The 27,045-nt window shown below is 36.8% G+C and overlaps 2 protein-coding genes across 2 annotated transcripts in view; both read right to left on the reverse strand.

Annotated features, from left to right (window-relative positions):
• The window catches only part of LOC306880185 (creatine kinase B-type-like), a 985,569-nt gene that overhangs the window by 888,783 nt on the left and 69,741 nt on the right, over positions 1 to 27,045 (reverse strand). The gene's annotated exons all lie outside the window — the stretch shown is intronic.
• Positions 236 to 24,378, reverse strand: LOC306880699 (platelet-derived growth factor receptor alpha). Its single transcript, XM_079434419.1, has 29 exons — positions 24,156 to 24,378; positions 21,435 to 21,513; positions 20,950 to 21,210; positions 20,607 to 20,858; positions 19,988 to 20,139; positions 18,393 to 18,555; positions 17,980 to 18,166; positions 17,215 to 17,330; positions 16,801 to 17,091; positions 16,400 to 16,666; positions 13,688 to 13,818; positions 13,394 to 13,562; positions 13,076 to 13,265; positions 12,822 to 12,937; positions 12,151 to 12,277; positions 11,752 to 11,948; positions 10,928 to 11,022; positions 10,057 to 10,189; positions 9,596 to 9,700; positions 9,264 to 9,374; positions 8,902 to 9,055; positions 7,591 to 7,751; positions 6,543 to 6,658; positions 5,353 to 5,475; positions 5,066 to 5,177; positions 4,850 to 4,949; positions 4,638 to 4,743; positions 2,714 to 2,952; positions 236 to 2,154 (listed from the first exon to the last, which is right to left on the reverse strand). Exons 2-29 carry the CDS (start codon positions 21,496 to 21,498, stop codon positions 2,010 to 2,012), a joined length of 4,383 nt encoding a protein of 1,460 aa, XP_079290545.1. The 5' UTR covers positions 21,499 to 21,513; positions 24,156 to 24,378; the 3' UTR covers positions 236 to 2,009.

A 27,045-nucleotide genomic window follows, 5' to 3' on the forward strand; every position in this document is an offset into this window, starting at 1 on the left:
GGTGTGGTTTAATTGTGCCATAGCAATATTCCAGATATTGGAATTTTGTTTATATGATATAATTCACGGAATATTCACCAAATATTCCTGTGTCAGGAATGGACTGTAAACTCCTGAAGAAAAAAAAAAAAAGAAGATAAACAAATAAATAAATAATAATGATAATATAAATAAATGATAATAATAAATAATAATAATAATAATAATAAAAAATACAAAAAAAAAAAAATCAACTATAGAGTTCATTAAATCTCATTTATTGAAATATAAATCTTTTCAATGTACATGGTCATAATGCATATTATAGCAAAAGAATAACATCTGTTAAAGGGAATAACTACCTAGAATTACACATATTGTACCATAGAATATACTTCATACCTCTCCTCTGTTTCCCCTCTTCCTGCACAAGAACATTCACTCTACTGTCTCTTTAGAAATCATTTACCTTCTTTTTTTCCACACAGACAAATTTTGAACATCTACACACACACAAAGCAGAACAAAGATGCTAGAATAATATTTTAAAAAGAAGAGTTTTAAAAGTGCAACAGTTTTAATATACATCTCCTCTCAACATGCCCGTGAAACAGACCACAGTATAGGGTGAAGAAGATGGGGGGGCAGGCAGTGATATGCTGAAGTCCTGATATACAATGATACACATTTACAATGAACAGTGATGTATAACATCAAAGTAAAAATCTAAATGACGTGTCTCTAAGATGCTTCAAGACTACAGGATTTGGCTATGTGTAAATCTACACCGTGATTTTCAATTGCTTTGCTTTAGGGAGAGCACATAATCTTCACAAGCAGCAAACTACCACGTCTGTCAGGGCATGATTATCTTCATTATCTTATTTGGTTTAATGCTCACATATAAAATCTAATGCACAGGAAGGTAAAACTTGGAGCAGAATCTGAGGAAACAGAAAAAGGTACTGACCTTCAAACATGAGCAAGTAATTTAACTGAACCGCAAAGTCTTTCCTCATTACTAGACTGGCATATAAACTTTAAAAACTATGACAGTGTGAAACTTCATGAAACAAGTCATTACATTTGAATCGTCTTTTACAAAAGCATAGCTTTGAATATCAGTAATGCCTCAGACTGACATAATAGTTCGGTAAAAACTTTGGCCAGACATAAAGATGTTTTAAATAGTCATATCAGCATCTTATAAAGATTGAAGTCACAAAAATACATGCGACTCACAGGTCAAAACACAGTTGCCATTTTCTTCATTTTGGACTACATAATTTCTCCCTACCCAACCCAGTATTCACAAATAATATATCCATACTATCCAAACAAAAACTATCCAGTACAAAAATAAATTTCAAACTGCCACACCTATTGAGATATTGACAATATATGATCAGTTACATTAAACCTATATGTGGTGTTTAGTTGGTAGACTAGATCCTGTAAAATTGTGGGAGTGAGGTGAAACAAAACGGGCCTGATCCAAAACAGAGACCCGTTGACTCAGTTATACTGGTTTTTAAATGTCTATAGTGGTTTTGTTTGTAGCTCAGATGGAAAACCTTCCAGGTTGAAACCACTCAGGTCATTGATATGATTATAAATGACATGCTTATATTGCTGATTGGAATGCCCGTCAAAATAAAGTTCATACAATCCACTCAAACACATAAACAAACACAATACAAACATACAGAAATGATATACAAAACACATATGTCCTCCAATTTCCCTCCTCATTGGTCTTTGCTCCATTAGAGTCACTTAAACACTCACTGAAGCCCATCAAGAGCGCTCACGGAGTCCTGTGGTGCACTGCTCATTCCTCCAGACCTGTAGAGGGCGATGTCTAATCCAAAAACGTCAATGACATTCACGCATCAAAGTTTTGTTTTTGTTTTTTGTGAAGGCTCCAAGAAAGTGAGGTGAGGAAAATATGGCAGAAGGATGCAGAGAGAGATCTGTGAACTTGGAATGAATCAGAGGAATGTTTCACTCTCTCTCTCTCTTTTCTTTGCTCACAGGAAACTGTCCTCCACCAGGTCTCCTGAGTCCAAGCACATCTCGTCCAGCAAGGTGATGTCCTCCAAGGTCTCTCCCTCACGCTTGGTCATGGAGCTGCTAGAGCCGGTCTCTATTGCGCTTTCCTCAGACGTCTGAGAGCTACAGAGAAAAAGACAATTCAGTAGTTAAAACACTCCCTGACCATGACTTTTAAGTATTAACTTGTTAAAAATACAAATAAAAAACAAATACAAAAAAAGATTAAAATAATATATATAAAATAGGTAAATATATAAAATGTATATAAAATAGGAAACAGTTATTTTTAATTGTAATAACATTTCACAATATTACTGTATTTTTGAGAGACTTTCAAACACATTACTATCTATCTATCTATCTATCTATCTATCTATCTATCTATCTATCTATCTATCTATCTATCTATCTATCTATATATATATATATATATATATATATATATATTTCTGGATTGTTGTAACATTATAAATGTCTTTACTGTCACTTTTGACGGATGGAATGAATCAGAGGAATGTTATAAATTTAATGCATCCTTGCTAAATAAAAATATGAATTTCTTAAAAAAATTAAAACTTACTAACCCCAGACGTTTTAATAATATTGTATATGTCCAAAATCCTCTTGAATCATCATCCTAACACATCAGAGTGAGAATGTGATGTAATTGGTTGGCTACCTGTGGCGGTTCCTCTTACTGTAGTCTTCATTTGACAGCGGGTCAAGGTCCGGCAGAGGAATGATGTAGCCGCTGTCAGAGCTGAGTCTCTGTTCATCAAAGCCGCTCTCGCGGTCCTTCAGTTTGCCCTGGTTCTTGTAGAGGACACCCATATACGCATCATCATTGTCAATGCACTGCACCCGAGTCACAGCGGGGTGATCGCTCTTCAGGAAGTCATGATTCACGCGTTCATAGCACTGCATACCAAGAGAAATATAAATACAATATAAAAAGGTATAAATAAATAATATTCAATAACATTCAATTAAATTTTAATACAAAAAAATTATATAATTAAAATATAAAAGTTCAGCTGAGTATTATAGCATGTGCACTAGCAATACAAATCAAAAATAGGCTTTATGTGACAAAGATTGTAGCTGTAAATGAAACGTTAATCTCAAATTAAGCTTGCAATTCACTGTTTTAAATTAACACATGTACTGAAGGAAATGAGGGAGAAATTGAATCATTTCTGGCAGTTGTAAATAGGACTTCAACACCACCATAAACACTGCTCAACCCGAAGTTCTGCCCCATTTCTGCGAGCGTTCTGTGGTTACTTGAGGGCTTACTGGCCCATTTGCGAACCGCGTTTCCCACCACATCCCTGCCCAAGGTGCTATAACAGGAGCTAGTTATTCCCTGGGCCATGTGACTCTGGGAAGCAGAGTTTTGAAGTACCACGTGTGGTGTCTGTTTAATAGACCAATTATGGCTAACTGGCAGATGCTAACTGTATGCTCCTGGTCATTAGCACTGCGGGGTTGTGCCTTGCTGGGGCGTTAGCCAGCTGGAGCGCTTCTGTGCTAATCTCTGTTAGCGGTCTGGGAGTGTTGGCAATGGTGACATACACGTAGCCGAGGCCTCAAAGCCCAGATTGACACACTGCATTTAAGCTACAGGAAGTGGGAAGCCATTTCCACTATACTTTTATCTGGATCATTTAATAGGACATGGCTGGATATTTTATTATAGTTTAGAAAATGTTTTCATATGAAGCTTTTATTTCATTTTGTTCATTTCATTTCATTTTCTTTCTTTTTTTTGTTTTTTTTTGGAAAATGACTATTGTAAATGTAAATTTAATTTCAGTATAGTTTGATCTATTTAAGATGTATTTGTCCCTACATTCTTTTTTTTTTCTAAATATCAGTCTGTCAGATTCTGTCTATCCTGAAGGAAATTTTTTACTGCATCAGATTTTTTTAAATTAGTTTTTGTCCACACTATAATGGAGATTATAGCTTCAGAGTTTTGTGCCAGGTTGCTTTTTTGTTTGTTTCAAAACTTTTTTTTTATTTTATTTTTTTTATAAGAAAATATATTAAAATATTTTTTTATTTATATTATAATTATAGCACAAATATTTAAATAGTTTAAGTAAATGACTGTAATTTTATTAATTATTGTGGTGGTTTATTCACCCCTAAATATCTCATACAGAAAGCAATAGCAGTTTTTTGTATATATCAGTCAGATACCCCCTTCCTGTGGTGGTCCTTTTTGCCAAAATACATGAATTTGATATTTGTGGAACAAATTAATTACTACATCAGATTTTTTAAACTTAGTTTTTGTAAATATTGTAGTGCACATTTGCCAATTTCATATTTTTTTCAAAATCATTGTTTATAAAAAATATTTTATATAAAATAAAAATACATTAAAAATACTTTTATTATGCTATAATTATAGCACAAACATTTTTTATATAGCACAGAGACATTTCAATAGCTTTAGTAAATAATTGTATTTATATACTGTATATTCTTCAGAAAAATAATTTCACCTCAAAGAAAACTGAAACCATTTGAGAGTGATAAACATAGAAAGAAAGAACAGAGAAACTTGAAATCTTGTGTTCATGTTGCAGGCTTACCCTCTTATATCCTGAGGGCAGCAGAGATGCCACCGTATCACTCAGGCTGTGGAAAGATGGTCTCTTTTCTGGTTCACTGTTCCAACACTTCATCATAAGCTCATAGCTGCATATAGACAAACAACAACAACAACAACACACAGTTTAGATATCTGCACCAATTAAAGCCAAGCACAGCAACACAGTCATGCAGACTTTGAGATGGAACGTACACATCACTGGAAGCGTGCTCAGGTTTCGCCATTCGGTATCCACTCTTGATCTTGTTGTAGAAGCTGGAATCCACAACCATACCTGGATAAGGAGTCCCTCCTACAGAAACATATGGTATTTTTGGTAAATAAAATATGGAATAAATAAAATGTGTAGGAAACGTTGTAAAGTTGGGAAATAACTTCTAAACAAATCTATGGTGACAAGAAACATACCAAGGGAGAAGATCTCCCATAACAAGATGCCATAAGACCAGACATCACTGACTGTAGTGTACAAGTTATCAAAGATACTCTCAGGGGCCATCCATTTTACTGGAAGGAAAGTCTGTGTATGAGAGAGAGAGAGAGAGAGAGAGAGAGAGAAAACCCCCCTAGAAGTATTAGAGGACGATTGTTCCAGCTCGTCTTTCCAAAGAAGGTCACGTTAAAAACACTGAAAATATCCATAATCTAAGATGAATAATCAAGAACACCACATTAGGACTAAGACAAGCACTCACACTTCCTTTGGAGACGTAGTTGTTATCATGCATGATGTCTCTGGCCAGTCCAAAGTCACAGATCTTCACTATCTTGCCTTGAGACAGCAGAACATTACGTGCAGCCAAGTCTCTGTGTACACACTGTGAGAAACAGAGAGAAAAAGAAACAGAGAGAACTAAACGAGTGTGCATGTGTTACAGAGACATTCTGTTCGGGTTTAGTGGGCTGTGTAATATAGAAAAATTATTTATTTGAGATTTCTCTGGCTATTTGAAGTAAAACATATTTATTTATCTTTTCTATGTCTCTCCTCCCCATGTAGTCTAACCCAATCTTTTCAAGCCTTTTTTGTCGTCATGTAACCTTTTAACCCCAATAAAAAGCTCAAATACTCCATTATTATTGCAAAATCAAAACAAATGTTAATTTTAAATCTTTATACTGTACATCATGTATATCACTTTGTATAATCATTAATATTTATTTTTAAACCGCTTAGTAAACCAAATATCTACACAAATATTTAAAAATGCACACATAACACATAGTTGTCCATCAATTATGATCATTTGCATTCAGCCGCAAACATGAGGTGTGAGCGGTCGCGGGAATGGCGCCTCAATTTTTATTTTTTCATTTTTTGAGCAACTGGGATGGTGCCCCCCTAGGAGTTGGTGCCCTATGCAAACTGCGTACTCTGCGAATAGGGAGCGGTGGTACTGGTTGGGAATCACAGATTTTAATGTAATTTCATGCTCTATTCCTTTTCCTCAGCTCAATCCCACCCTTGAATTTCTTCTGGAAGTCCACTTTTGTAAGATGAGCTTTAGTAAACCCCCTGTTACAAAATTTTAAACAGGAGAAGTCTAATTAATACTTACTATACTATAACATAAAATGATAACATAATTTCCAATGCTTGGTCTCTGTCCTGAGAGGCTTTATTTTACCAAGGAGGTTCTGCAAACCCTCAATCCTATGAATTTTAACCAAAAAGCCACAGCGCATACAGGCAACCATTTTCTCAAATATAGTAACCTGCCATCAGATCACCTCCTCCGCAAAGACTTGCAGAATCACTTTAATGTTATGTCTAAATGTTATGTCTAAACTGCAGAACTGTATGTATAAGTGAGATCAAAAGTGCAAATGTTTATAGACAAAACCAACAGAGGCAGTTTTCCTGCACAAACAGGATTTAACTTACGTTCTTAGAGGCCAAGAACTCCATCCCTCGAGCCACCTGATAGGTGAAACTGAGGAGGTCCACTGTCGTCAGGCCTTCATTGGTGTCATTTGAGAGAAGATTCTCAACTTCACTCTCTGTTGTTCACACAAAAACGTTCGGAATTAGCACTGAAAGCTGAAAATGATCTTGTGTGTGTGTTAAGTCTGAGGAATGGCAGGCAGATGCATGCATTAAGAAGTTTGTGCTACAATTACCCTCTGTAATTACCCACTGTAACTGTAGGGTGCACAGACTGCAGTGACATGGGTGGACCTCTGCTATCACTAGCTAAACATCAGTGTGTGTGTGTGTGTGTGTGTCCTATAGCCACCAGCCAAGCCAAACCAGACCACAGCATGCCAAACTGACCTGAGTATGTGCAGCAAGCGAGGGACAGACCGAAAAAAATAAAGTGTCGAAGGGAAAAACATCAGGAGAATAAAGAATGAGACACCAGGAAAAGGAATGAGGTGGAGATGTGATTTAAGGATAGTTCACCCCAAAATAAAAACATCTGTCATCATTTCCTTACCTTCATTTCATTCCAAACCCATTTGACCCATTTTCCATTAACCATGAGAAGAAAATAGTTTTTCATGCTCTTTTCAGTGCAATTACAATGAACTAGAGCTTTTGAATTTCAAATCTTGACATACTCTTTCCTCTGCTTGACAAGAGTTCAAGATTTGGGAATGAATCATTCTTTAGAGTCGGACCTTTTCAATGAATCACATGATCGGACTAATCCTGTATAATCTGTTCCTCATATGGCTTGCAATATAGCATATATTGCCAGTCTTAATTATACATTTATGGTCCTTTTGCATTTATTTTTAAGGCTTGAAAGCTTCAGTGCTTCATTGTAACTGGAAGGAAAAGAGCAACCAGCACATTTCTTCGAAATATCTGCTTTTATGTTCCACAGAAGAATGAAAGTCATGCCGGTTTGTAATGACATGAGGATGAGTAAATGATGACTGAATTGTCATTTTTGGGTAATCATCTATTTAAGAGAGTTCTCTCTCACCATTGAACTGTCTGTGAGAGGGAGGATGGTCGTAGTCTGATCTCTGGATGGGGGAGTATTTTGAGGTTTCACTCATTTCCAGCATGGGGACGTACTGCATGGTGTCTGCCTGCTTCATGTCCATATAGTCACCTTTCCCCTCAAAAGACAGGATGACGTAGCTGCACACAAATAAAGAAATAGTAAGTCAGGGGAGAAAGTAATGCTGTGTAAGGTCACTAGCCAAATGAAAACACTCACACTATCTGTACTATCAGTCATGCTAATGAATCATTAAATCATTTTAGAGTAGGTCATCAGAAAGATCTGATGTGTAAGTAAAAGTAAAGAGATTAGATCACTAGTCATCTTAATGTGGCTTACTACATTGTAAACACCTGAGTATTCTCTGAAAAGTGGCAAAAGTTTGTTTTATTTTATAACCTATAGCCAGCAATTTAATTATAATGATTCCTGATGATAACACTATACTGCCCCTTCTAATGAACAGGTTTGACTACCTCAGTAATGTCCATGAGTACAAATCTTAATGTTTAAGCATATAATGATATTCTAGGGAATTTTGTGCTTCTAATTTCATAGTAACAGTTTGGACAGAACCCTTTTCTATTCTAACATGACAGTGCCTCTGTGTATAAGGCAAGGTTCAAAAAGAAATCATTGATTCAGTCAGTGTGGAGGAACTAGACTGGTCTGCATTAAGACAAGTCCTAATCCCAGCTGAACACCTCAGGTGTGACTTTAAATGCAGACCTCGAGGGAAAAAACTCAACACCAAACACCAATGACTTGTACATATGGGTACAGTCATTTTAGACACTTCCAAAACTGTTGCAACAGAGATGGAAATACAATTTATAAATACATGAATTATGTTTCCATCTTTGTTGCCACAGTTTTGGAAGTGCCTTTTCTACATTTCTACATACTTTTGGCAATATAGTGTATGTCATTTTGGCCAAATTGTAAGGCAGCTCTGCATATATCCTTCTTATACCAGTGTTGTTATTTGGTAACTACTAAAAATATGAACAGTGTTATAATTAATTGAAATAAAGGATGTCTTTAAAGATAGCTGCCTTAATGGAAAGGCAACCTTTGTGGTCACTCTCTACCTGTTTACTTGTCTGTTGTCTCTCTCCTCTCATAAATGACTTCACTTACCCAATTAGACTGAAATCCTGACAATATTAATCCTCAATCAGATTAAAGAGCAAGATAAACATTTCCTAACATGATGTTTTGACCTAAAATGGCATTTTTATGATTGATTTTTATAATTATTTTGTGTGAATGTGCGTGTTGGCTGACCTCCTGCTACTCTCATCAGCTGGGTTGATGCCAAAGATGTCTAGCTCTTTTTTGCCCTTTTCTGTGTGGCGGCTGAGAAACCCATCTCTGTTCTTATGCAGGTAATTCACCAGGTCTCCATAGAAACAATACTCTGTGATAATGTAGATTGGTCCTGAGGGACAACAAGAGAAAGAGTGAGAGCAGTGTTAATAAAACTGGTCTAATCTTATCAGAGACTTGTAAAATGTCTAAAAGCAGGAGGTTAAAGTTCTGCATTGCACTTAACTCTGCCTGTTAAAACACCACACTATAAACACCCAGGAACCAAGAAGACACCACCCTAGAGACCAAGTGTTTATGTTTGTTATCTGTGTGTTCACCTGATTTGGTGCATGCTCCCAGAAGGTTGACGATGTTTAGGTGAGGGCCCAGGTGGGTCATAATTTTCAGCTCTGACATCAAAGCCTGTTTCTCACTGGAGCGTGCTGTCGCTGAGAAAGCAATCATATTAACCATTTAAATACACTTTTAAAAGTAAAGTTTCCAAAAGGGGTTTTTAAATAGATGCCAAAGAAGAACCATTATGGGTTCCTCAAAGAACCTTTCAGTGAACAGTTCTTAAAAAAACATTATATTCTTAGTGTGAAAAACATTTGAACAATCAAAAGAACCTCAGCTACCATGCATTTTATACATGCTTCAGTTAACTCACGTTTAAGCATTTTCACTGCCACTTTCATCACAGGTTGAGAACGACTGAGTCCATATGCAGTGCCTTCCACCACTTTCCCAAATGCTCCTGAGCCCAGGACACGACCTGCAACACACACAGAGCCAAACTTGAACTCATTTGCATAGACAGAGGATGCCACTGAAATATTACCTAGTCTAAAAAAGATTGTGAACTCAAATCGATTCCTGTAACTTTCAGTATTACCACAGTGGTTTCCTGTTAGTAAAATATAATTTTGCATGTTTGAGTCAAAAACCTCAATCAGTCTGTAGTCACCACACAAAGCTCCTAAATAAGATCTGCGCAGTAGACTGGGATGATGCCATATTAGGACAGGCTAACAAGATGACCACAATCCCATCAAGTACATAACCACAATAAAGTATCACTTAAAGATGGTTGAACCACACTGAATCCACAGGACAGGATCTGTGACTCACCCAGTACAAGTGAATCCCGAGGGAACTCCCACCTGGAGTCATACGGAAGCTGCATGGGGTCGACATAGATGTACTCGTGACCGTCCGGACTGACCGATTCAATCACACGCCATCTGATCTCATAACGTGGTTTCTGTAAAGAGGTGTACAAAGAGAGAGTGATTCTCATGTGGTTAGTAACAGAGCTTTTGGACACTGGAGGATGGTCAGACTGTTCCACACTCAGGCTGAGAGGGGAGAGGTGTCATTCACACACAAGCAATATGACAGATGTTCAATTGACAGTCTCATTTCAGCCCTCACAGATGCTAACATGTCTGTGCTGATGCATCATGTCTATTCATGCCTCAAATGTGTATGAGTGACTACAAGACTGAATGTGAAAGAGTGAATTTGGTGATTTGTGAATGTGTGCGAGTAAGTGAATGACTGAGTAGCTAAGAGAGTGGGTGAGTAAGTGAGTTAGTGGTTGAGTGAATGAGTAAATGTCAAAACTGAGTGAATAAGTGAGTGAATGAATGAGTGAATGAAGTGACTTGAGTGAAAGGGTGAATAAGTCAATGAGTAAATCTGACACTTTGCAAAAGTTTGGTAAGATTTGTAATCTTGTAATCTTAATCAATGCTTTATTTATTTGATCAAAAATACTGTGAAAACTGTATCTAACAAGTAAATGCCAGTGAGTGATTGAGTGAACGAGTTAGTGTGAATAAATGAGTAAATGGGCAAGATAATGAGTAAACTGCTAAATAAATGAGTGTGTGAATGAGTCAATGTAAATAAGTGAGTGAATGAGATTAACTAAGTCAATGTATATGAGTGAGTGAGTGAGTGAGTGAGTGGATGAGTGGATGAATGAGTGAGTGAGTACCTGTTTCCAGATAATGACCAGCACAATGAGTGAGATGATGACAATGACCAGCAGCACCAGAACAGCAGCAGCCACAGTGAGCTCCGAGTGCGGACCTGAACACACCAGCAGCAGCAACAATGAGGAAGAGGAGGGTGGAGATATGGAAAGATATGATACAAAACTAAACTCTGACAACTGCCAAAACAAAACTTCCTTAATGAGCTACAGCTTAACGTACATACCTAATAATGTCATCATAATAGTATAAATATTTTGAACTGCATCACTCTTGTATGCTGTATTAATCAATGTCCCCAGTGTGAGCAATTTTATTTAAACGATAACTTAGTGAAGCAAAACCCCTGCCAACAGAAACTAGTGTAAACACATATGGATTTGTTTCCAAAGACCATGGACAGTCCACCTGAGGAATCTATCACAAGAAAAAGACGTGGGGAGCCTGACAAGACAGGCACAGTTTACAAAATGAGACTAACAGATGTAAAGATTACTGAAGTAGCGTTTGCTTGAATTTAAGAACCATGATGAACAGATAATCTCATACAAACACATAAATGCAGAGATCTCTCTTACAATGACTGAAATCTCAACAAACAAAACCTAGCCACAGTGCAGATCTACTGCCAGCAATTCATCCCTAAATAAACTACACCTGTGATTCAAATTAGTTTCAAATCAGCTTGAAACTTTGTTTACTTTGTCTAAACATGAAAAACAGTGACAAAAAAGAGATTCACAGCACTTCAAATCAATAGACTGATCAATAAAATCAACTAAAATAAAAAAAGACATATAGAAAGTGACAAACACAGGCCTCTTACCATTTGACACGAGTTTAACCTCCCGTGAAACAGCGCCCATGTCATTCCTGGCCAGACAGCGCACAGCAATTGTGCTCTCAAGATGCTGGAAGATGATGTGACTCTCAATGTTGTTGTCAACATCCATTTGGAGTTCCACTGTGATGTCCGTAGAGTTGATCGGAAGTGGCATCCACTGGGAGGAATCGTTGGCACAGCTGGTGGAAGAAAGAAAAGTGAGCTCAGCATGATGTCAGTATGGTGACTTGACTTTAATCTCAAGGGATGAGACTGTGTCATCTATTTAGACTGCTTTTATAGAAGGAAAGGGTGAAAAATGAGGACTGAATAAAGGAAGACAGAAATGTAGAGACAATACATGTAGGGCAGCAGAATGAAACAAAAAAGAAAAAAGCTTACAGTTTAATGTTTTTGCAGATATACCATTCCACGTCAGGGGCCGGGGAGCCACCAGCAGTACACACCACTTCCTGACCTGCAGCAGAGCCGTGGTGGATGTCCATCAGGTCCACAATCACAGGGGGAACTGTAAGAAGAGAAACAATTTTACTTTCTCACCAAGCTTTTTCACTGGTCATACCAATTTATTATTTATTATTATTATTATTATTTATTATAAATTAAGTTATAATTTAATATCTTATGTGTCCTAGAGCCTTTATTTTAGAGCCTTTAATTGTGTTTCATGCAAAAAAAAAAATGGTATGATATGATCAGTCAATTTTTTTTCATAATAAAGTACTGAAAACTACAATTTTGAAACTGTACGCTTTAACTCGGTGTAATTATTTTCAGTATTTTCCACATTCCTGGTTAGGACAAATACAGTACATAAGAAAAACAACACTTATACTGTAAGCACACGTAGCTACACATTGCTTGACAAAGATCCTCCAGTTGACAACAAGAAAAACCTAAACAAATTTATGTAAAGTGTGGTTAAGAAAGATATAGAGGTGCACAGAGATAAACAAACATGAAGCAGAGGCAAAAGCAAACACATGCAAATGTAGGTAAACAAAGGTGTGACAAAAACAACCTGTAGCTACAGAAAAAAGAAAAGGTCCCACCTTTAACCTGAAGGTAGAAACTGTTGCTGGCAGCCTGGCTGCCTGTTTCTGCCCTGATGGTATAGTTCCCACTGTCCTCTGCTTTAGCCCTGATCAGGGTCAACACACCCTGGTAACTGAACAAACAAAACAACAGCTTTAACGCAGCACTTTTAAAAGGGATATTAATGTGATTAATTTTTTTTCTATTTAAGCACAAATATAAAATGTGATATTTAAATATTGAATATGTGAAAGCAGAGTTTTTTAGTCACCTGGTCTCATCAATTTTTTGGAGGTTGGTGGTGATTTCTGCAGCAATATCTCCCAGGACCGATCCGTCCTTTAACCATGTGATTTTGGGTGCGGGGAAAGACTGTATGTCCACCCTGAACTCTCGCACCTCGTCCAGCCTAGTAGTCTCCACTGGACCAATCACTGGATTTATGTGCACAAACTCATGATCTGCACACGAAAACCAAAAGGGCAGATTAGGACTGCAACTGAATCACTGTGAGAATGTAATCATGTGTGAATTTGCCATACGCATTGAAAATCATGTGTATCTGTATGAGTGTATGTGATTACTGTACCATAGACTGTAATAGTGAGCTGTTTGGTTTGGCTCTCATTGCTCTTAACATCAGTGATGGAGCAAGCGTAGACGCCACTGTCTTTTGGTGAGGCATTAGACACTGTCAGAGTATAATGGATCTCAAGATCTCGCTTATTCTCCTTTACGGTCTTTACTCCTCGACCCGCCTAAGAGAGAACGACAGAGAGAGAATAAAAATATATTTAAAATATGTTAATTTTTAATTAGTTTAATATTGATTTTTGGGCAATGTGATGTAAATGTGTTCCTTTTTATTCTGTTTCTGTCTCACCAGTTTCCCAGGGTATTTCCAGTGGTCCTCCAGTATCTCACTGTTTCTGGCTACACAGTCAACAGTGATGGTATCACCCACCAACAGAGCTTTCTTCTCTGCTCGCAGCTCGACTTGCACATCAGAACCTCCTGCGAGACAATATAATGAATGCATGTTAAGGTGGTTTAATGCAGGGCAGGGGAATTATTCAAATAGTAACACATATATCTAGTGCAGCAATAACAATTAAAATGCAGCACGGCGGAACACACACACAAGAAATTGCAGGGAAAGGGATTAAAAGGAAACTCCATCCTTTCCACCCTCATGCCATCCCATATGTATATATATATATATATATATATATATATATATATATATATATAGGAATGAATGAATGATGCGTTTATATAGCGCTTTATTGTGCTTTATTTATCAGATGAACACAAACTAAGATCTAAATAATCTAAACTAAATCATCTCTCTTCTTGTAAGACAAGTATGGAACGTCCAAAAATGACACTTCAAAAGCTACACAAAGTGAATATGACAGTAACTCATACAACCCCTGTTAATGAAACAATATTTTAAACTTGACCGTCGTGTTCACTTTGTGTGGTTTCTGAAGTGGTCCTGTCCCCTTGCATTGTACAGACTAAAACTCTTTGCTTGTGTTCATCTGAAGAAAGAAAGTCATAAACATCTGGGACGACATGAGAATCTTAATTTTTGGGTGAACTATCACTTTTAATAACAATGTGATTAAGATTAGAAACGTATTCCAGACAGAATGGAAGAATGGACTGATGAGGAGAGTCATAGAATTAAAACAAACAACATTAATGTTTTGAAATGCCACTTTTTTGTGTGTTGTCTACGTCACTGTCTAAAAGAATAATTAATCTTTTAATTGTTTATTTGGGACATTTTTATTTGGGGTTTTCTCAGCAAATATTGCTACATAATTATTAGTGACTAATTATATGAATTAATGAGAAAATCATGTAATTATTAAGATTACAAAAATATACATTGATAGTCCAAATTCCTAATCAATGTGTCACATAATGACATATTATTAATACAACTTATCCACTACCTGGTAAGAATATCACAACATGAATTACTATTAAGTAAACATACAATGTTCATTGAACACTTTTTTGGAGATTTGTAACATTTAATAAAAATAATAATAATTCCCACAAAAATATTAATTATATTAAAATTTTCATTACTGATTTTATTTGCACTCAATCTTGTGCATTCAGCCAATATATTACACAGATAAAGGCTCTATCAAAATAGAAAGAATAACGAATAAACTTTTTTTTGGGGGGGGGGGGGGGGGGGGGGGGGACACACCACTTTGCTACCTCAACATGCTTCCTCAGATTTGATGGTGAACATTTGAACCCAGACATTTACCTGATGAAAATCATAACTGAAGTAGAACTGTGTGCTTGATGCGTGAAAACAATGATCATTGGTTCTCACGACAAGCACACACTTTTGAACTTCCGTTTACCATATTTAATGCGCATAAGATAAAAAGTACTGTTTTTCTTCAGAAATGTAATCTAGTAAAAGTACAAGTAGTCAGTTTAAATTGTTCTTGAATAAAGTAAAAATCACCCAAAATAATACTTAAGTACAGTAATCAAGTAAAATTACTCAAGTATTTTACACCTCTGCACATCACACACATTACAGTAGGCATATGAAATACAACCCAAATTCAGGAAATGTTGGGACGTTTGAATAAATTTGAATAAAATGAAAGAATTTCAAATCCCATGAGCCAATATTTTATTCACAATAGAAAATAGATAACATAACAAATGTTTAAACTGAGAAATGTAAAAATTTTATTATAAATAAATTTAGTCATTTAGTCATAAAGCAACTTACAAATGATGACAACAAAAGCAATCAAAACCAACAAAAGAGCAATTATTTACAAGTTCTATGACAAGTCTTGGTTAGCCTAATGCAGTACACGCAGCAAGGTTTATATATATATATATATATATATATATATATATATATATATATATATATATATATATATATATCAAAACGAAAACAAGTAGATAGAATAGAAAAATAATAGAGAAAGCTAGTGTTAGAGGCCTTCTTTTAAGAAAACAAGCAGCTAGAAAATGAATAGAGAGTGCAAGTGTTAGAGGGGCAAGTCAACAAATAGAATAAATAGAATTAGAATAGAGAGTGCTAGAGTTAGAGGGTCAAATAAATGGAAGAGATGTGTTTTTAGATGTTTCTTGAAGATGGCTAAGGACTCAGCTGCTCGAATTGAGTTGGGTAGGTCATTCCACCAGGAGGGAACAGTAAATTTAAAAGTCTGTTAAATATATATGCTTTTGTTGTTTTTTTAAGCTTAAAAATTTGAAAACTTAGGGTAGAAGGATAATATACAAGTGAGTTAACTACATTTAATCAGCCTTGTCATGTTTATTACAGTAAAATATATGTAACATATATATGAATACATATTTTTTTTTATATGTTAAACACGATAATTCAATCATTTTAGTTAGTGAATATATTTCTTGAATAAAGTTTATATTTCTGTCGCAACCCTAAGCTTAAAAAATAGAAAAATAAAATGTATTTATTTTTATTCAATTTTGCTTCTCAAGTAAATCTTGTTTTAAGGTTATTTATGTTTGCATTGTCACCTGTCATTCACACAATCAAATTCATTCTCACCTGTCCAGCCGTGAACGATGTACTCTATGCTGTCATGTATCTGTCCGTTAATGAGGGCCCTGCAGACATACGTCCCAGCGCCGAAGAGGCCAATGAATCCTCTCTTGCTGTCATAGACACTGGGCAGAACCTGATTGGTCTCAATGTGAATCAGAGAGACACTGGCATTGGGGTCCGTCACACGGCAGGGAATCTCCATTTCCTCATGACTCGTCAGCACATGGTTTTCATAAGGGGTCATGGACGGCACAAACTGTGTTTCTGGATCTGCGTATGTTTTTGGAAAGAAATTCAATATCAGTTTGCCATGTACAAAGGACTTCATTCTAATTTTATAGTATACTATTTTTTTAAGCAACGTTACTTTATCAATCTGGCTTGTGTAAAAAACAAATCAGTACCTGGCACATAAATATAGATGGAGGTCTCCTCAGTGTTGTTGCTGGAGTCATAGTAGCAGATGTATTTTCCTGTATGGGTGGCCGTCGCATTGCCAACAGTTACAGTGGAGATGAAGAGTCCTTTTTTTTCAGTGTCGAACTGATCGCGGAGATAAACAGGGCAGTACCAGGAGAGCTCGGCCTGACCTCGACATGTGAGTCGGAAAGTGGAGTGGAGAGACACCTCCATACTGTCCCTCTGGGGCCACATGACTGGAGCCAGCACTGACTGTGGCAGCTCTGGGTACATGGCTGATCACGACATTAACAAGTATTTGAATTTCTCATAAAAACTCATATACATTGCAGCTTTAGATTTGGGTTTCTGAATCACTGCGGGCACGTCATACATTTTGCTGTTTGATATAATTATACCTTCAACTAGAAGTTTGAATGAAAATCTTGAAGTCCTGGAACCAGTGGATGCAACAATCTCATAGACGCCACTGTCCTCCTCTATGGGGTGACGGAGAACCAGAATATTCTCATACCTTTGTAAGAAAAAGACATGATCATTACAATTATTTCAGTGGTATTATGAAACTGGTGACACTTATAATAAGGTTTAGATTGTTAACAGTGTTTAATTCATATGAACTAATAATACTTAGTTCATGATAGCTGTACTTTATGACCACAATACAATAATATTTTTTTCAGCATTTATGAATCTAGGTCAATCTAAGTTAATTTCCACATAATATATATATTGAAAGTTGAATTAATATTTAAAAAATACAATTAACCTAAATAACTATTTTTAAATAAATTTTTACAGTATTTATTTATTTAGGCTAATGTTCATTTTTAAATATTAAAAATATTTTTGTGATAACATTTATTTTGTTGCAATTTTTTTTTTATTAAAAAAATACTTTTTATAGTATTTATCTATTTATGTTAAGTATTAAAAATAATTTTACAGCTTATTCATTTATTTAATATACTTTATTTGGGTTTTCAAGTAAAATGTTTGTAATATCTTATTGAAGAAATATGTCAGTACATTATGATACACTGTATTTCATAGACAATATTATCAAAAAACATTGCTATTTTTAACAGAAACACTAATATAAAATAGACATAGAAATATGAAATTTCTATGTCTATTTTATGAACGGATTTGTGAAATTCTACCTTAGGCCTTCCAGATGAGTGGTCTTGGTGGAGATGTAGCTGTCATCCAGCTGAAGGTCATCTTTAAACCACCTGACCTTTGGCTCAGGGTCAGCATCAATGTAAATAGTAAACTCTTTTTCCTCCAGAAGCGACACAACCTCCACTGGTCCAATGCCATTAGATATTACTTCCACAAAAGAGCTCTCTAAAGGTCAGAAGACAGAAAGAAAGAAAGAAAGAAAGAAAGAAAGAAAGAAAGAAAGAAAGAAAGAAAGAAAGAAAGAAAGAAAGAAAGAAAGAAAGAAAGAAAGAAAGAAAGAAAGAACATTGATTGATTGTCTACTCCACATCTGTTCAGCCCATCTCCGTTTACTGGTTTTAATGGTGAAAGCAGAGGTGTGTAGAGTCAAGTGAGAAAGAGAAGTGCACACCATGGACTGTGATTCCCAGGATGAGAGACTTGGTTTGTCCAGTGAATTGGTTGGTAATAGCACACTCATAGCGTCCAGTGTCTGCCACAGAGGCTTTCGGGATGTTGAGGATGTACTGAACCTTGTCTGGGAAAGTTAACTTCATTGGAACAGCATCTCTGGCCTGAAAAGTATAATAATGAGGAGAGAAATATAAAGAGCATTATTACACACATTGTGTTTATTATGGAAACACATGTGGACTGATGACAGCATGACAGCGATCAATTATTATAGCGATCAATTACAGTGATCAATTACAAAAAAAAGAAACATTTATTTTCTTTTTTTTCTGTCTTTTTTAAATACTATTTCATTAACTCCACTTTTCTATGCAAAGATGTACTTTAGTGTCTCTGTCTATGTCCATATTTCAGCCTGCTGGAGATAAATCAGCTCTACACGAGTCTTTTAAAGGGCCATACTCATGAAACAACCCCAGCAGAACCCAGAACGGCTCCGGTCCAGACAAGATCTTGGAGCGTCTCTACACAATTACACGCTGCTTTCAAAAACCGAGGACTCTTATTTAAAAAAAAGAATGCTTCTAACAGACTCATTTAAAACAAACATGGATGGTGAGCTACATGAGACTCACTTAAATATAAGCACATCTTTCCACCAAACACACATAAAAACTAACTAACTGGCATGTTTTTTTCCACAACCAAATAAACACATTGTCAGATACACACAAAAATGACAACTAAAACTAACTATAACTAACTAACCAACCAACCAACAAACTAACTAGCATCTTATTTGGAATTCATATTTACAAGGGCACAAAAAACAAGACAAAACAAAACAAAAAAACTAACTTACTAACATCTTTTGATTTGAAACTCATTGTTCATAAACCATACAAAAACTACATCAGCCAACTATCTACCTAACACCGAAATTACATCAACTTAAACCCACTACCCAATAACCAACAAACTGACTTACTAATATCTGTTGATTTGAAACTCATTGTTCATCAATCTTACAGTCAGCTAACTATCTACCTAACTAACTATCTACCTAACACAACCATTACATCAACCAAAACTAACTACCCAACGAACAAACAAACAAATTGACTTACTAATATCTTGTGATTTGGAATTTACATTAATCTTTAAACACACAAAACATATTAACTAAAACTTTTATTTTGGAAAAACCCTTCAATAAACATGTTAGTACACACAGACCTCTGTGGTCTTGTGAATCCCAAACACATGTAGATTCACAAGACCACAGAGGGCTCACAGAGGTGAGAAACACACATCTGTCTTGAACACTCACAGGACATTCGGGCCATAGGTCAAAGCACACAGTAAATTAGTCTCACTCCTTTCCGTTGAGGTTTCTACCTTAACTTCTGTACATTTTTGCATTTCCCTCCAACCAACCAGATAAAGAACTAGAGCATACTGCCCCAGAATATGCCTCTGCATCACACCAGAAGCCTTCAGTTATGGAGTTCAAATAAATCTGTTTTGTTAATATTAGGTTAAGTACAAAACAGAGAGGGAAAGAGCGAAACAGAAAACAGATGAGGGTCTTGCCTGTTTTTGGGGATGCAGCCACTGCTGGTGGAAAGCCTTCCCAAGAGGCGTCTCGCAGGTTAGATTGACAGCATCCCCCTCTTTCACATCCTCCATACTGGCACTCAGCTTTATGTTGAAGCTCTTATCTTCATCAGCATCATCTTTGGCATCTTCAATACAACACAAACAATTCATAAAACATGAGCGATGCTGCAATTAAACTCATTTTGCTTACTAGTCTTTTAATTAAAATAAAAACCTGTGTGAGTGAAATCAGGGCGAGTTGCTTGATGCAAAGACTTAGTGCAAAACCAATGCAGATACACCCAATCACTCTTATTCTCTTGCTTAGTGTTTAAGCCGTGCCTTCAAAAGGCTATAAATGTTCTTCTCATGAGTAACTTGCAGAGTATGATGATCCAATATGAAGCAAGTGTGTGTCTGATCTCACACCTGCAGCCCACCCCAACTCAAAATGTCATCACTCTTCGCTAATCTCCCTTGGTACTCATGTACTGTCAGAGCTATGACCTAATGTTTAACTTTTCTTTGTCAAAATCAAAAACAATCCGTTATACTGTTTGAAATTTTAATAAAAACCCTCTAAATGTTTAATTATTAGTGTTGCGTTACTTACCCGTGTCATTTTTCACATTATAAACGATGCTCTGCACTGCTTTGCCATTCACGCTCGTCTCGCAAACATAGTGACCTGGTGATAAAAAGCCGAAAAAGCCGATTTTGTGGTCGTAAAGCAGAGAAACTTCATCCCCACTCTGCAGGTTTCTGAGAATCACTTGAGAATGAGGGTTTGTAGTGCGGCAGGGGATTATTGTGCCCATCTCATCTGTCTCAACAGCAGCTTCAGACACGAATGGAACCTCAGGATCTGTGGAACAACAGATGGGAGTCCGTTTTACAAACGCAAAATATATTCATTATTTTAAATATATATTTAGTAGTCCTGAACAATAATGTACCTAGAACAAAAATGTAGATATCAGTGTCTTTTTCAGGTTGATCCTCATAAAAACAGGTGTAGTATCCTGTGTTAGAGGCCTCAACATCAGTGATCACCAAAGTACTGTGATTAAATCTGGACTGCACTTCACTGTTGGGCGGTAAAGGCTCGACCCACGTTACTCTCCTCTCTCCAGAGCAAGTGATGGTGAACTCAGAATGAGGTGTGAGAATAAATTCCTTTTGATCTGAATTAATAACTGGCCAAGGTTTTGAAACATCTGCAAGGAAATAATTATTGTATGTATTTAATTAATTATAGCTTATACCTTTAAATTACAGTGGAAGATATACATTTACATGAAATTTAAAAAAAAATTATATATATAAAAAAAGAATTAATACTAAAATTTTTCAAACCAAAAAAGAAACAACAACAACACACACACACACACACACACACACATATATATGTACATTTTCCTCGATTTTAATTTCCACATACCTGAAAATACCCCTAGTAAAACAATCCCCAAAACGAGATGAGCCACCAGGAACCCCATGGTCATTTAGATCGTGCTCAGCTGAAAGGGGAGAAAATATGAAAATCAATTTTACAAATAGACAGAAAATGAAAATGACAAAGAAAAAAAGCCAAACGTGTAAACAGCCCGTTTCTGTGTCAGTTCTGAGTTGTACTGTATTGTTCTCTTGTGGTTAATCCAGTATAAAAGATGAACTGTTCAGTAATAGCTCAGGTAGCATAGGGAGACCATTGAATAATCGGCAGCAGAAAGTTTTGGAAAGGTTCAGTGCCAAGATATAAAAGGTCTTTAGAGTCTGGACGCGGTTCACTCGGTATACTGACGCCAGACTCTGTCGGCGGAGCCCGTGGATCGCTTTGGCTTTGTTTGACCACCAGGTGGAGACACAGTTTACATTTTCCCGAAGAGACGACCGCAGTGAATACAATCAACGGATACGAGTTTTCAGTGTTCCACATGAAGAAAACATGGTGTTTTCTTACTACAAGCGTACAGCAGCGACTTTTTAAATCCTGAAACATACGTATAGCTACAGTAAAACATAAGATATAATAACATGGACACAAATCAGTAGACCTGTTATGATTACTGCAAGATCTGTTGACTACTCAATTTTAATATATCTAGGCCTATGTGCGGGCAATGCGTGGGATTAACTGTTTTCTTTATTTTAAATCTACTTTTTTCGCGGTATAAATTTATTTGTTAAGTTAAATTTGGTCAGCTGAATTTAAATAGGTATTCAAACGTTTTCTGAACTTTGAGACTACAGTGCGTAAATTAGGTTACAGTCCTGCAGCACACTTTGTTGCATTCTGTCTTTGTTTCTTTTGATTTCAAAAGTCTCATCACTGGTTTAAGCGCTTGTTTTGGTAAATTTCTAATCAGACATTCCGCGCGCGCGTTTTATCTCTGTCTGTCTGATCCTTAGACCCCTGGGTTCCATCAGCGCTTCAGCAGACAGTCACTTAATTTGAAGTGGCCAGCTCTGTTAAAACTCAGTTATCCTGAAGAAATGTACCAATTATTTAATTTTGTCACCTTCAAAAAAAAAAAAAAATTATATATATATATATGTGTATATATATATATATATATATATATATATATATATATATGTATATATATATATATATATATATGTATATATATATATATATATGTGTGTGTGTGTGTGTGTGTGTGTGTGTGTGTGTGTGTGTGTGTGTGTGTGTTTGTGTGTGTAATTAAAGAAATAAAACCAAGGTAAATAACTGATTAAATCATGTCCAGTTATTTTGTAAGATAAGTAGTTCTGCCAGGTCTACTTCAAAGTGAAGGAAAAAACTCTTTTTACAGCCCAGAGAAGACTGGAGCTCTGCCGTTTGCTCATGTCAGCCCTCTCAAGCTAATTATCCTTGGTGAATCCGGGGGTGTTGAGCAAGACTGTAATTAGTCGACCCCTTTCTGTGCTGCAATTTGGGAACCCACTGGATTGTCGTGAGAATCAATTGTGGAATGGCAGACGGGTGCGCTTTTGGTACCGCTCTTCTGTCCAGCGGTGACTGGAGCAAATTTCGGCCCGCACTTTTCTCCACGCACCCCCACCGCCAGGCGCCCACACACAGATGCGCAATTGACTGCCAAACACAACCGATCCGCTGCGCTTGACACTTTCGGGCAACAGCTGAGCGAGGGGTGCCCTCCAACACCCAATTACTTCACGCATAAAAGCGATTTCCATGGGAATAAAAGAATAAAGATAGTCTGTCGAGGTAAAGTTGCTGAGCACAGTTGTAGTCGCTGCAGAGAAAAAGAAAAGAAAAAAATATATATTTTTCTTTCATTTCATCCAGTTTCAGCCTTATTTTCGTTAAAGCATAGCAACACGGTCTCCTTGATCAGTACCTAAATTGCATTAAATTAATCCAGATGTGAGAGAAGTTCCCCATTCATGCAGATTCATCATCGACTCGGACTTCAGCGCAGAAGGCGGCAAAGAAGTTTTCTAAACTCCTCAATCGTGGTTTGACTCCATCGCTCCGCAATAAACAAATCTCCATTCCGCAGACTAATCCAACGAATGGTATTCCAGTATGGTTTTGGGCATCCCATTTAAATTTTGATGGGTAAATAAGTCTCCAAATCTAGTCCGAAATGTGTTTGCCATTAGATGCCAGTACTGCGCCTCTCCACGGGCTGAGACACCCCCAGCTGCGCGCCTGCGGCTCCAACTGAGATCCAGCACAACCAGGCTTTGACTTCACTGATGATAATGCGATTCCTTTGGGAAAAAAGTCTATAATCCTGCTTGATGCAACAGTGTCAAGAATCAAAGTTGAAAAAAAAAATCCATTTCTTTTTTTCTGAGATGAAAACGAATGATTGACGTGTCCATCGTGAGCGTTGATGGAAAAATATTAAAATCCCCGTATCATTTAAAAGTAAAACAATTTAGCGAGTTGATATAGGGCCAAATTGTATATATTTTTTTATTTTTACTGGTCGTCTCAGAAATAGAGAAAACTAATTAATTAAAACTGCAATTGTTGAAAAAGAAATAAAAGAACATCTTTAATTTGTCTAACCCTGAATAAGTGCAATTATGCTCAGAGGTTCAAATGTTTTTGAGCGTCTGAGGGAAACTTTGCATGGAAGAAAATACAAAAGAAACTAATTAAACTAATTTAAACATACAATACCTTTTTAATCCCTTTTGGTTGTTCCCTTTGATAAAAGAACAGCCAAAATGAATGGCAAAGCTCTTGTAAAATACTCTAATCAGCCCAAGGGTCCTCAGTTGTAAAGCAATAGTAATCCTCTCCCTTGTGCTGTGCTCCTCCGTCCTGCTCCACGGCCACTCACACAAATGCGCCTCTGCAACAGCAACCTGTAATTGATTCAATGTTACAGTCCATCCTTCCCAGAGAACTAATCATCTGGCTCAAAGTAAATAACTCTCAGGAAACGGCCCCGCCTCTCTCCCTCTGCCCCAGGCACTCCTTTCAAAATAAGAGTCCGTCTTTTCACACTGCAGCCCCGAAGAGGAGTCAGATTTCTCCGTGCTCTGCAGTTCTGAAGGAGGTGCATGAAAAGAGGTTGAGCAGGGAAGAAAAGGACCATATGTTTTTTGTAAGTCCAAGAGGGGCCCTTTTGGAATAAAGGGATCTTTTTGTGGGGACAATGAAGACAAGTGACCCATTAAAAGTGTTTTTATAGAGGCTTAGGTAGGAAAGAAATCAAAGAATTGGGAATGCACAATTACATTCAGTTACTCGATTAACCTTGTCATCACGCTCCATTCTTCACGTTCAGCTTTTAGTTGATTGCGCTTTTCAGTTGTGGTTGTTGTAGCTGCAGTAGCTGTGTGCACTTTGTTTTATGCATATTCATTTAAGATGACTTTCATTTGTGGTTCTCCTGTCATTTCAAGACGTTCAACTTTTCAGTTTATTCAGCCTTTATTTCTAATCTTACGCCAATATATATAAACAAAATGTCATTCATATCTGGGATTTTCAGATAATAATTTTTTTTTTTTTTTGTGACGAGTGATGGAAATGGTTCATTCCGTAGAGAAATTGCAAAATTGGGGGTCCATCAAAAGTACGTGCTGAAGCATGCAAGGGGGCGCTCTAACATAAGAAACAAATTCAATCGTTCTCGGTCTCGCTCCCTGTATATAATTTATTACAGCTTACTTATAAACAAACGTTTAACAAAAAAAAAACATTAAGACATTACCACTCGTGAGACTTTATATAGGGTTAATTTGTATACGATATCTGAAAGTTGTGGAAAACTCCCACAAAGACAACGTTGCCACCCCATCTTCTCCTGTTTTTGCCCTTCAGCTTTTCTTTAAGACATACCAGACTGAGATAATGGCTCATTATGAATTAGTACTCTACGTGTCCCTGCACACGGTGATTCGCCGCTCTCTGTGCAGATGACTGACCCGGTATGTGGTGAGTGAAGCCCCGGGGCAGGCTTGGCCCCCCTCTAGCCCTCTCCGTTCTTCCTGCAGCCGGTCCAGAGGATCCCGCCTTGCAGCACCCTCGCAGAGAAACTCACATCTCCAGTTGCTCAGCACAATTATTTCCACATGTTCGTGCCGCCCGGCTGCTCAAAAGAACAGAGTCCCTTGTTCTGGAAACAAAAGACTCTAATCTCTGAGACTAAAACTGAAGCCTTCAGAAACAGTGCGGGATACCTTGATCGGTGCTTTAGTTTGGAATCGTTTAAATGCACTGAAGTGAGCAAAAGATTGGCAACCAATACGCGCAATTATGCGGGTCTAATTCGACTGGCTGTAGTTCGTTATTGTTTGCTTAAGATGTACGCTTTAAAAGTATTTTAATTTCAGACTTGTGCAGACATCTGGACTTCACCAAAAGGAGGTATTTGATAATGAGAATATTCTGAATCACATATGATCAACACATCTGAAAAGCCTATGCACTTTTCAACCAACCGTAAAAACAGTAAAAATATATGCAGTTAATTTTTCCAGTTTTCTGATTGTGCTGTAATTTTTATTTAATACAACTATTTAATACATACTGTAATTTTTATCTAAGAAAATCCAACATAACGTAAAATATTTCGCATTCAGTGATAATTCCGCGAAATCATTTCAGTTCAAAAGAATGTCCAGGGACGAATGCGCGAGCGGGACGGACAATCTGTTTTAGCTACGGGACACCAGGACTATAGTCTATCTCCTCTCAGTATGTCTGACGCCAAGATGAAGAAATCGTTTTCACAGGAACATGCACATCCAGCGAGAGTTTTATCTTTACTGTCTTAGTGAAGAAATGCGGTGTGAGTTTTAAGTCTAGTCTCTCTTCAGAGAGATATGACCACATGGCGGCGTATATGTCCATCGGTGGGACAGCCTGCATACATCTCTCTCCTGTCATTACAGATCAAACCTATTAAGTAAGAGAGAGAATGAATCGGAGAGAGCGAATTTAAGGCCCCTGGGAGTAATAAAAATGGAATCGAAGTACAAACCACATCAAAACAAATGGATTTAACTTTAGCACTATAACGACTTATAAAGAAAGTGTGCAATAACAGCAAAGATTTGAGGTTTGACGTTTTGACATTTATAAGTTGTTTCACAGAAATAAATAAATAAATAAATAAAAACACAGACTACTAGTAATTTTTTAGCACATTCTGATTTTACTGTTACAACGTTGTCAACTGGTTTTACAAAGTAACCAGCAGTAACGAAGATTCAGATCCAGTTTGCTTAAAGGCAAAATTGATGTTAATTTTCAGTCTCAGAAACATAAAAATCATTAACCGTGAAATATACAAAGCTTACGAAAAATAGAAAATGTCTTTAGACAGATTCATTAGATGATAATGGAAAAAAAAAAGATACTTTAAGCATTCCAACTCCAAAACAAAAAGCTTTCTCTGTTATCTGTGCTGATATGGAGTCAGCCTTTTTGAATGGTCAGTTGTCACTGGCTCTGACGCGCTGTTTTCACACATGCGCTGTCCAGCGTGCTGAAGCTCGCCGTTTTTTTCTTTATCGGCTATTTGTGGGAGTGGGGCCTGGCAAAAGTGCTACTGCTC

This window comes from Barbus barbus, assembly GCF_936440315.1.
Source record: "Barbus barbus genome assembly, chromosome: 14".
In the NCBI taxonomy this organism is placed as follows: domain Eukaryota; kingdom Metazoa; phylum Chordata; class Actinopteri; order Cypriniformes; family Cyprinidae; genus Barbus; species Barbus barbus.

What these genes read in the sequence shown, in the direction of transcription:
- LOC306880699 (XM_079434419.1), bottom strand. Translation starts at nt 21,498, where the DNA reads ATGACCATGGGGTTCCTGGTGGCTCATCTCGTTTTGGGGATTGTTTTA. An exon ending in TTTACTAGGGGTATTTTCAG is followed by an intron (nt 21,211 to 21,434) that starts GTATGTGGAAAT and finishes ATTTCCTTGCAG; the next exon opens with ATGTTTCAAAACCTTGGCCA. An exon ending in GCTGATGAGAGTAGCAGGAG is followed by an intron (nt 7,752 to 8,901) that starts GTCAGCCAACAC and finishes ATTTGTGTGCAG; the next exon opens with CTACGTCATCCTGTCTTTTG.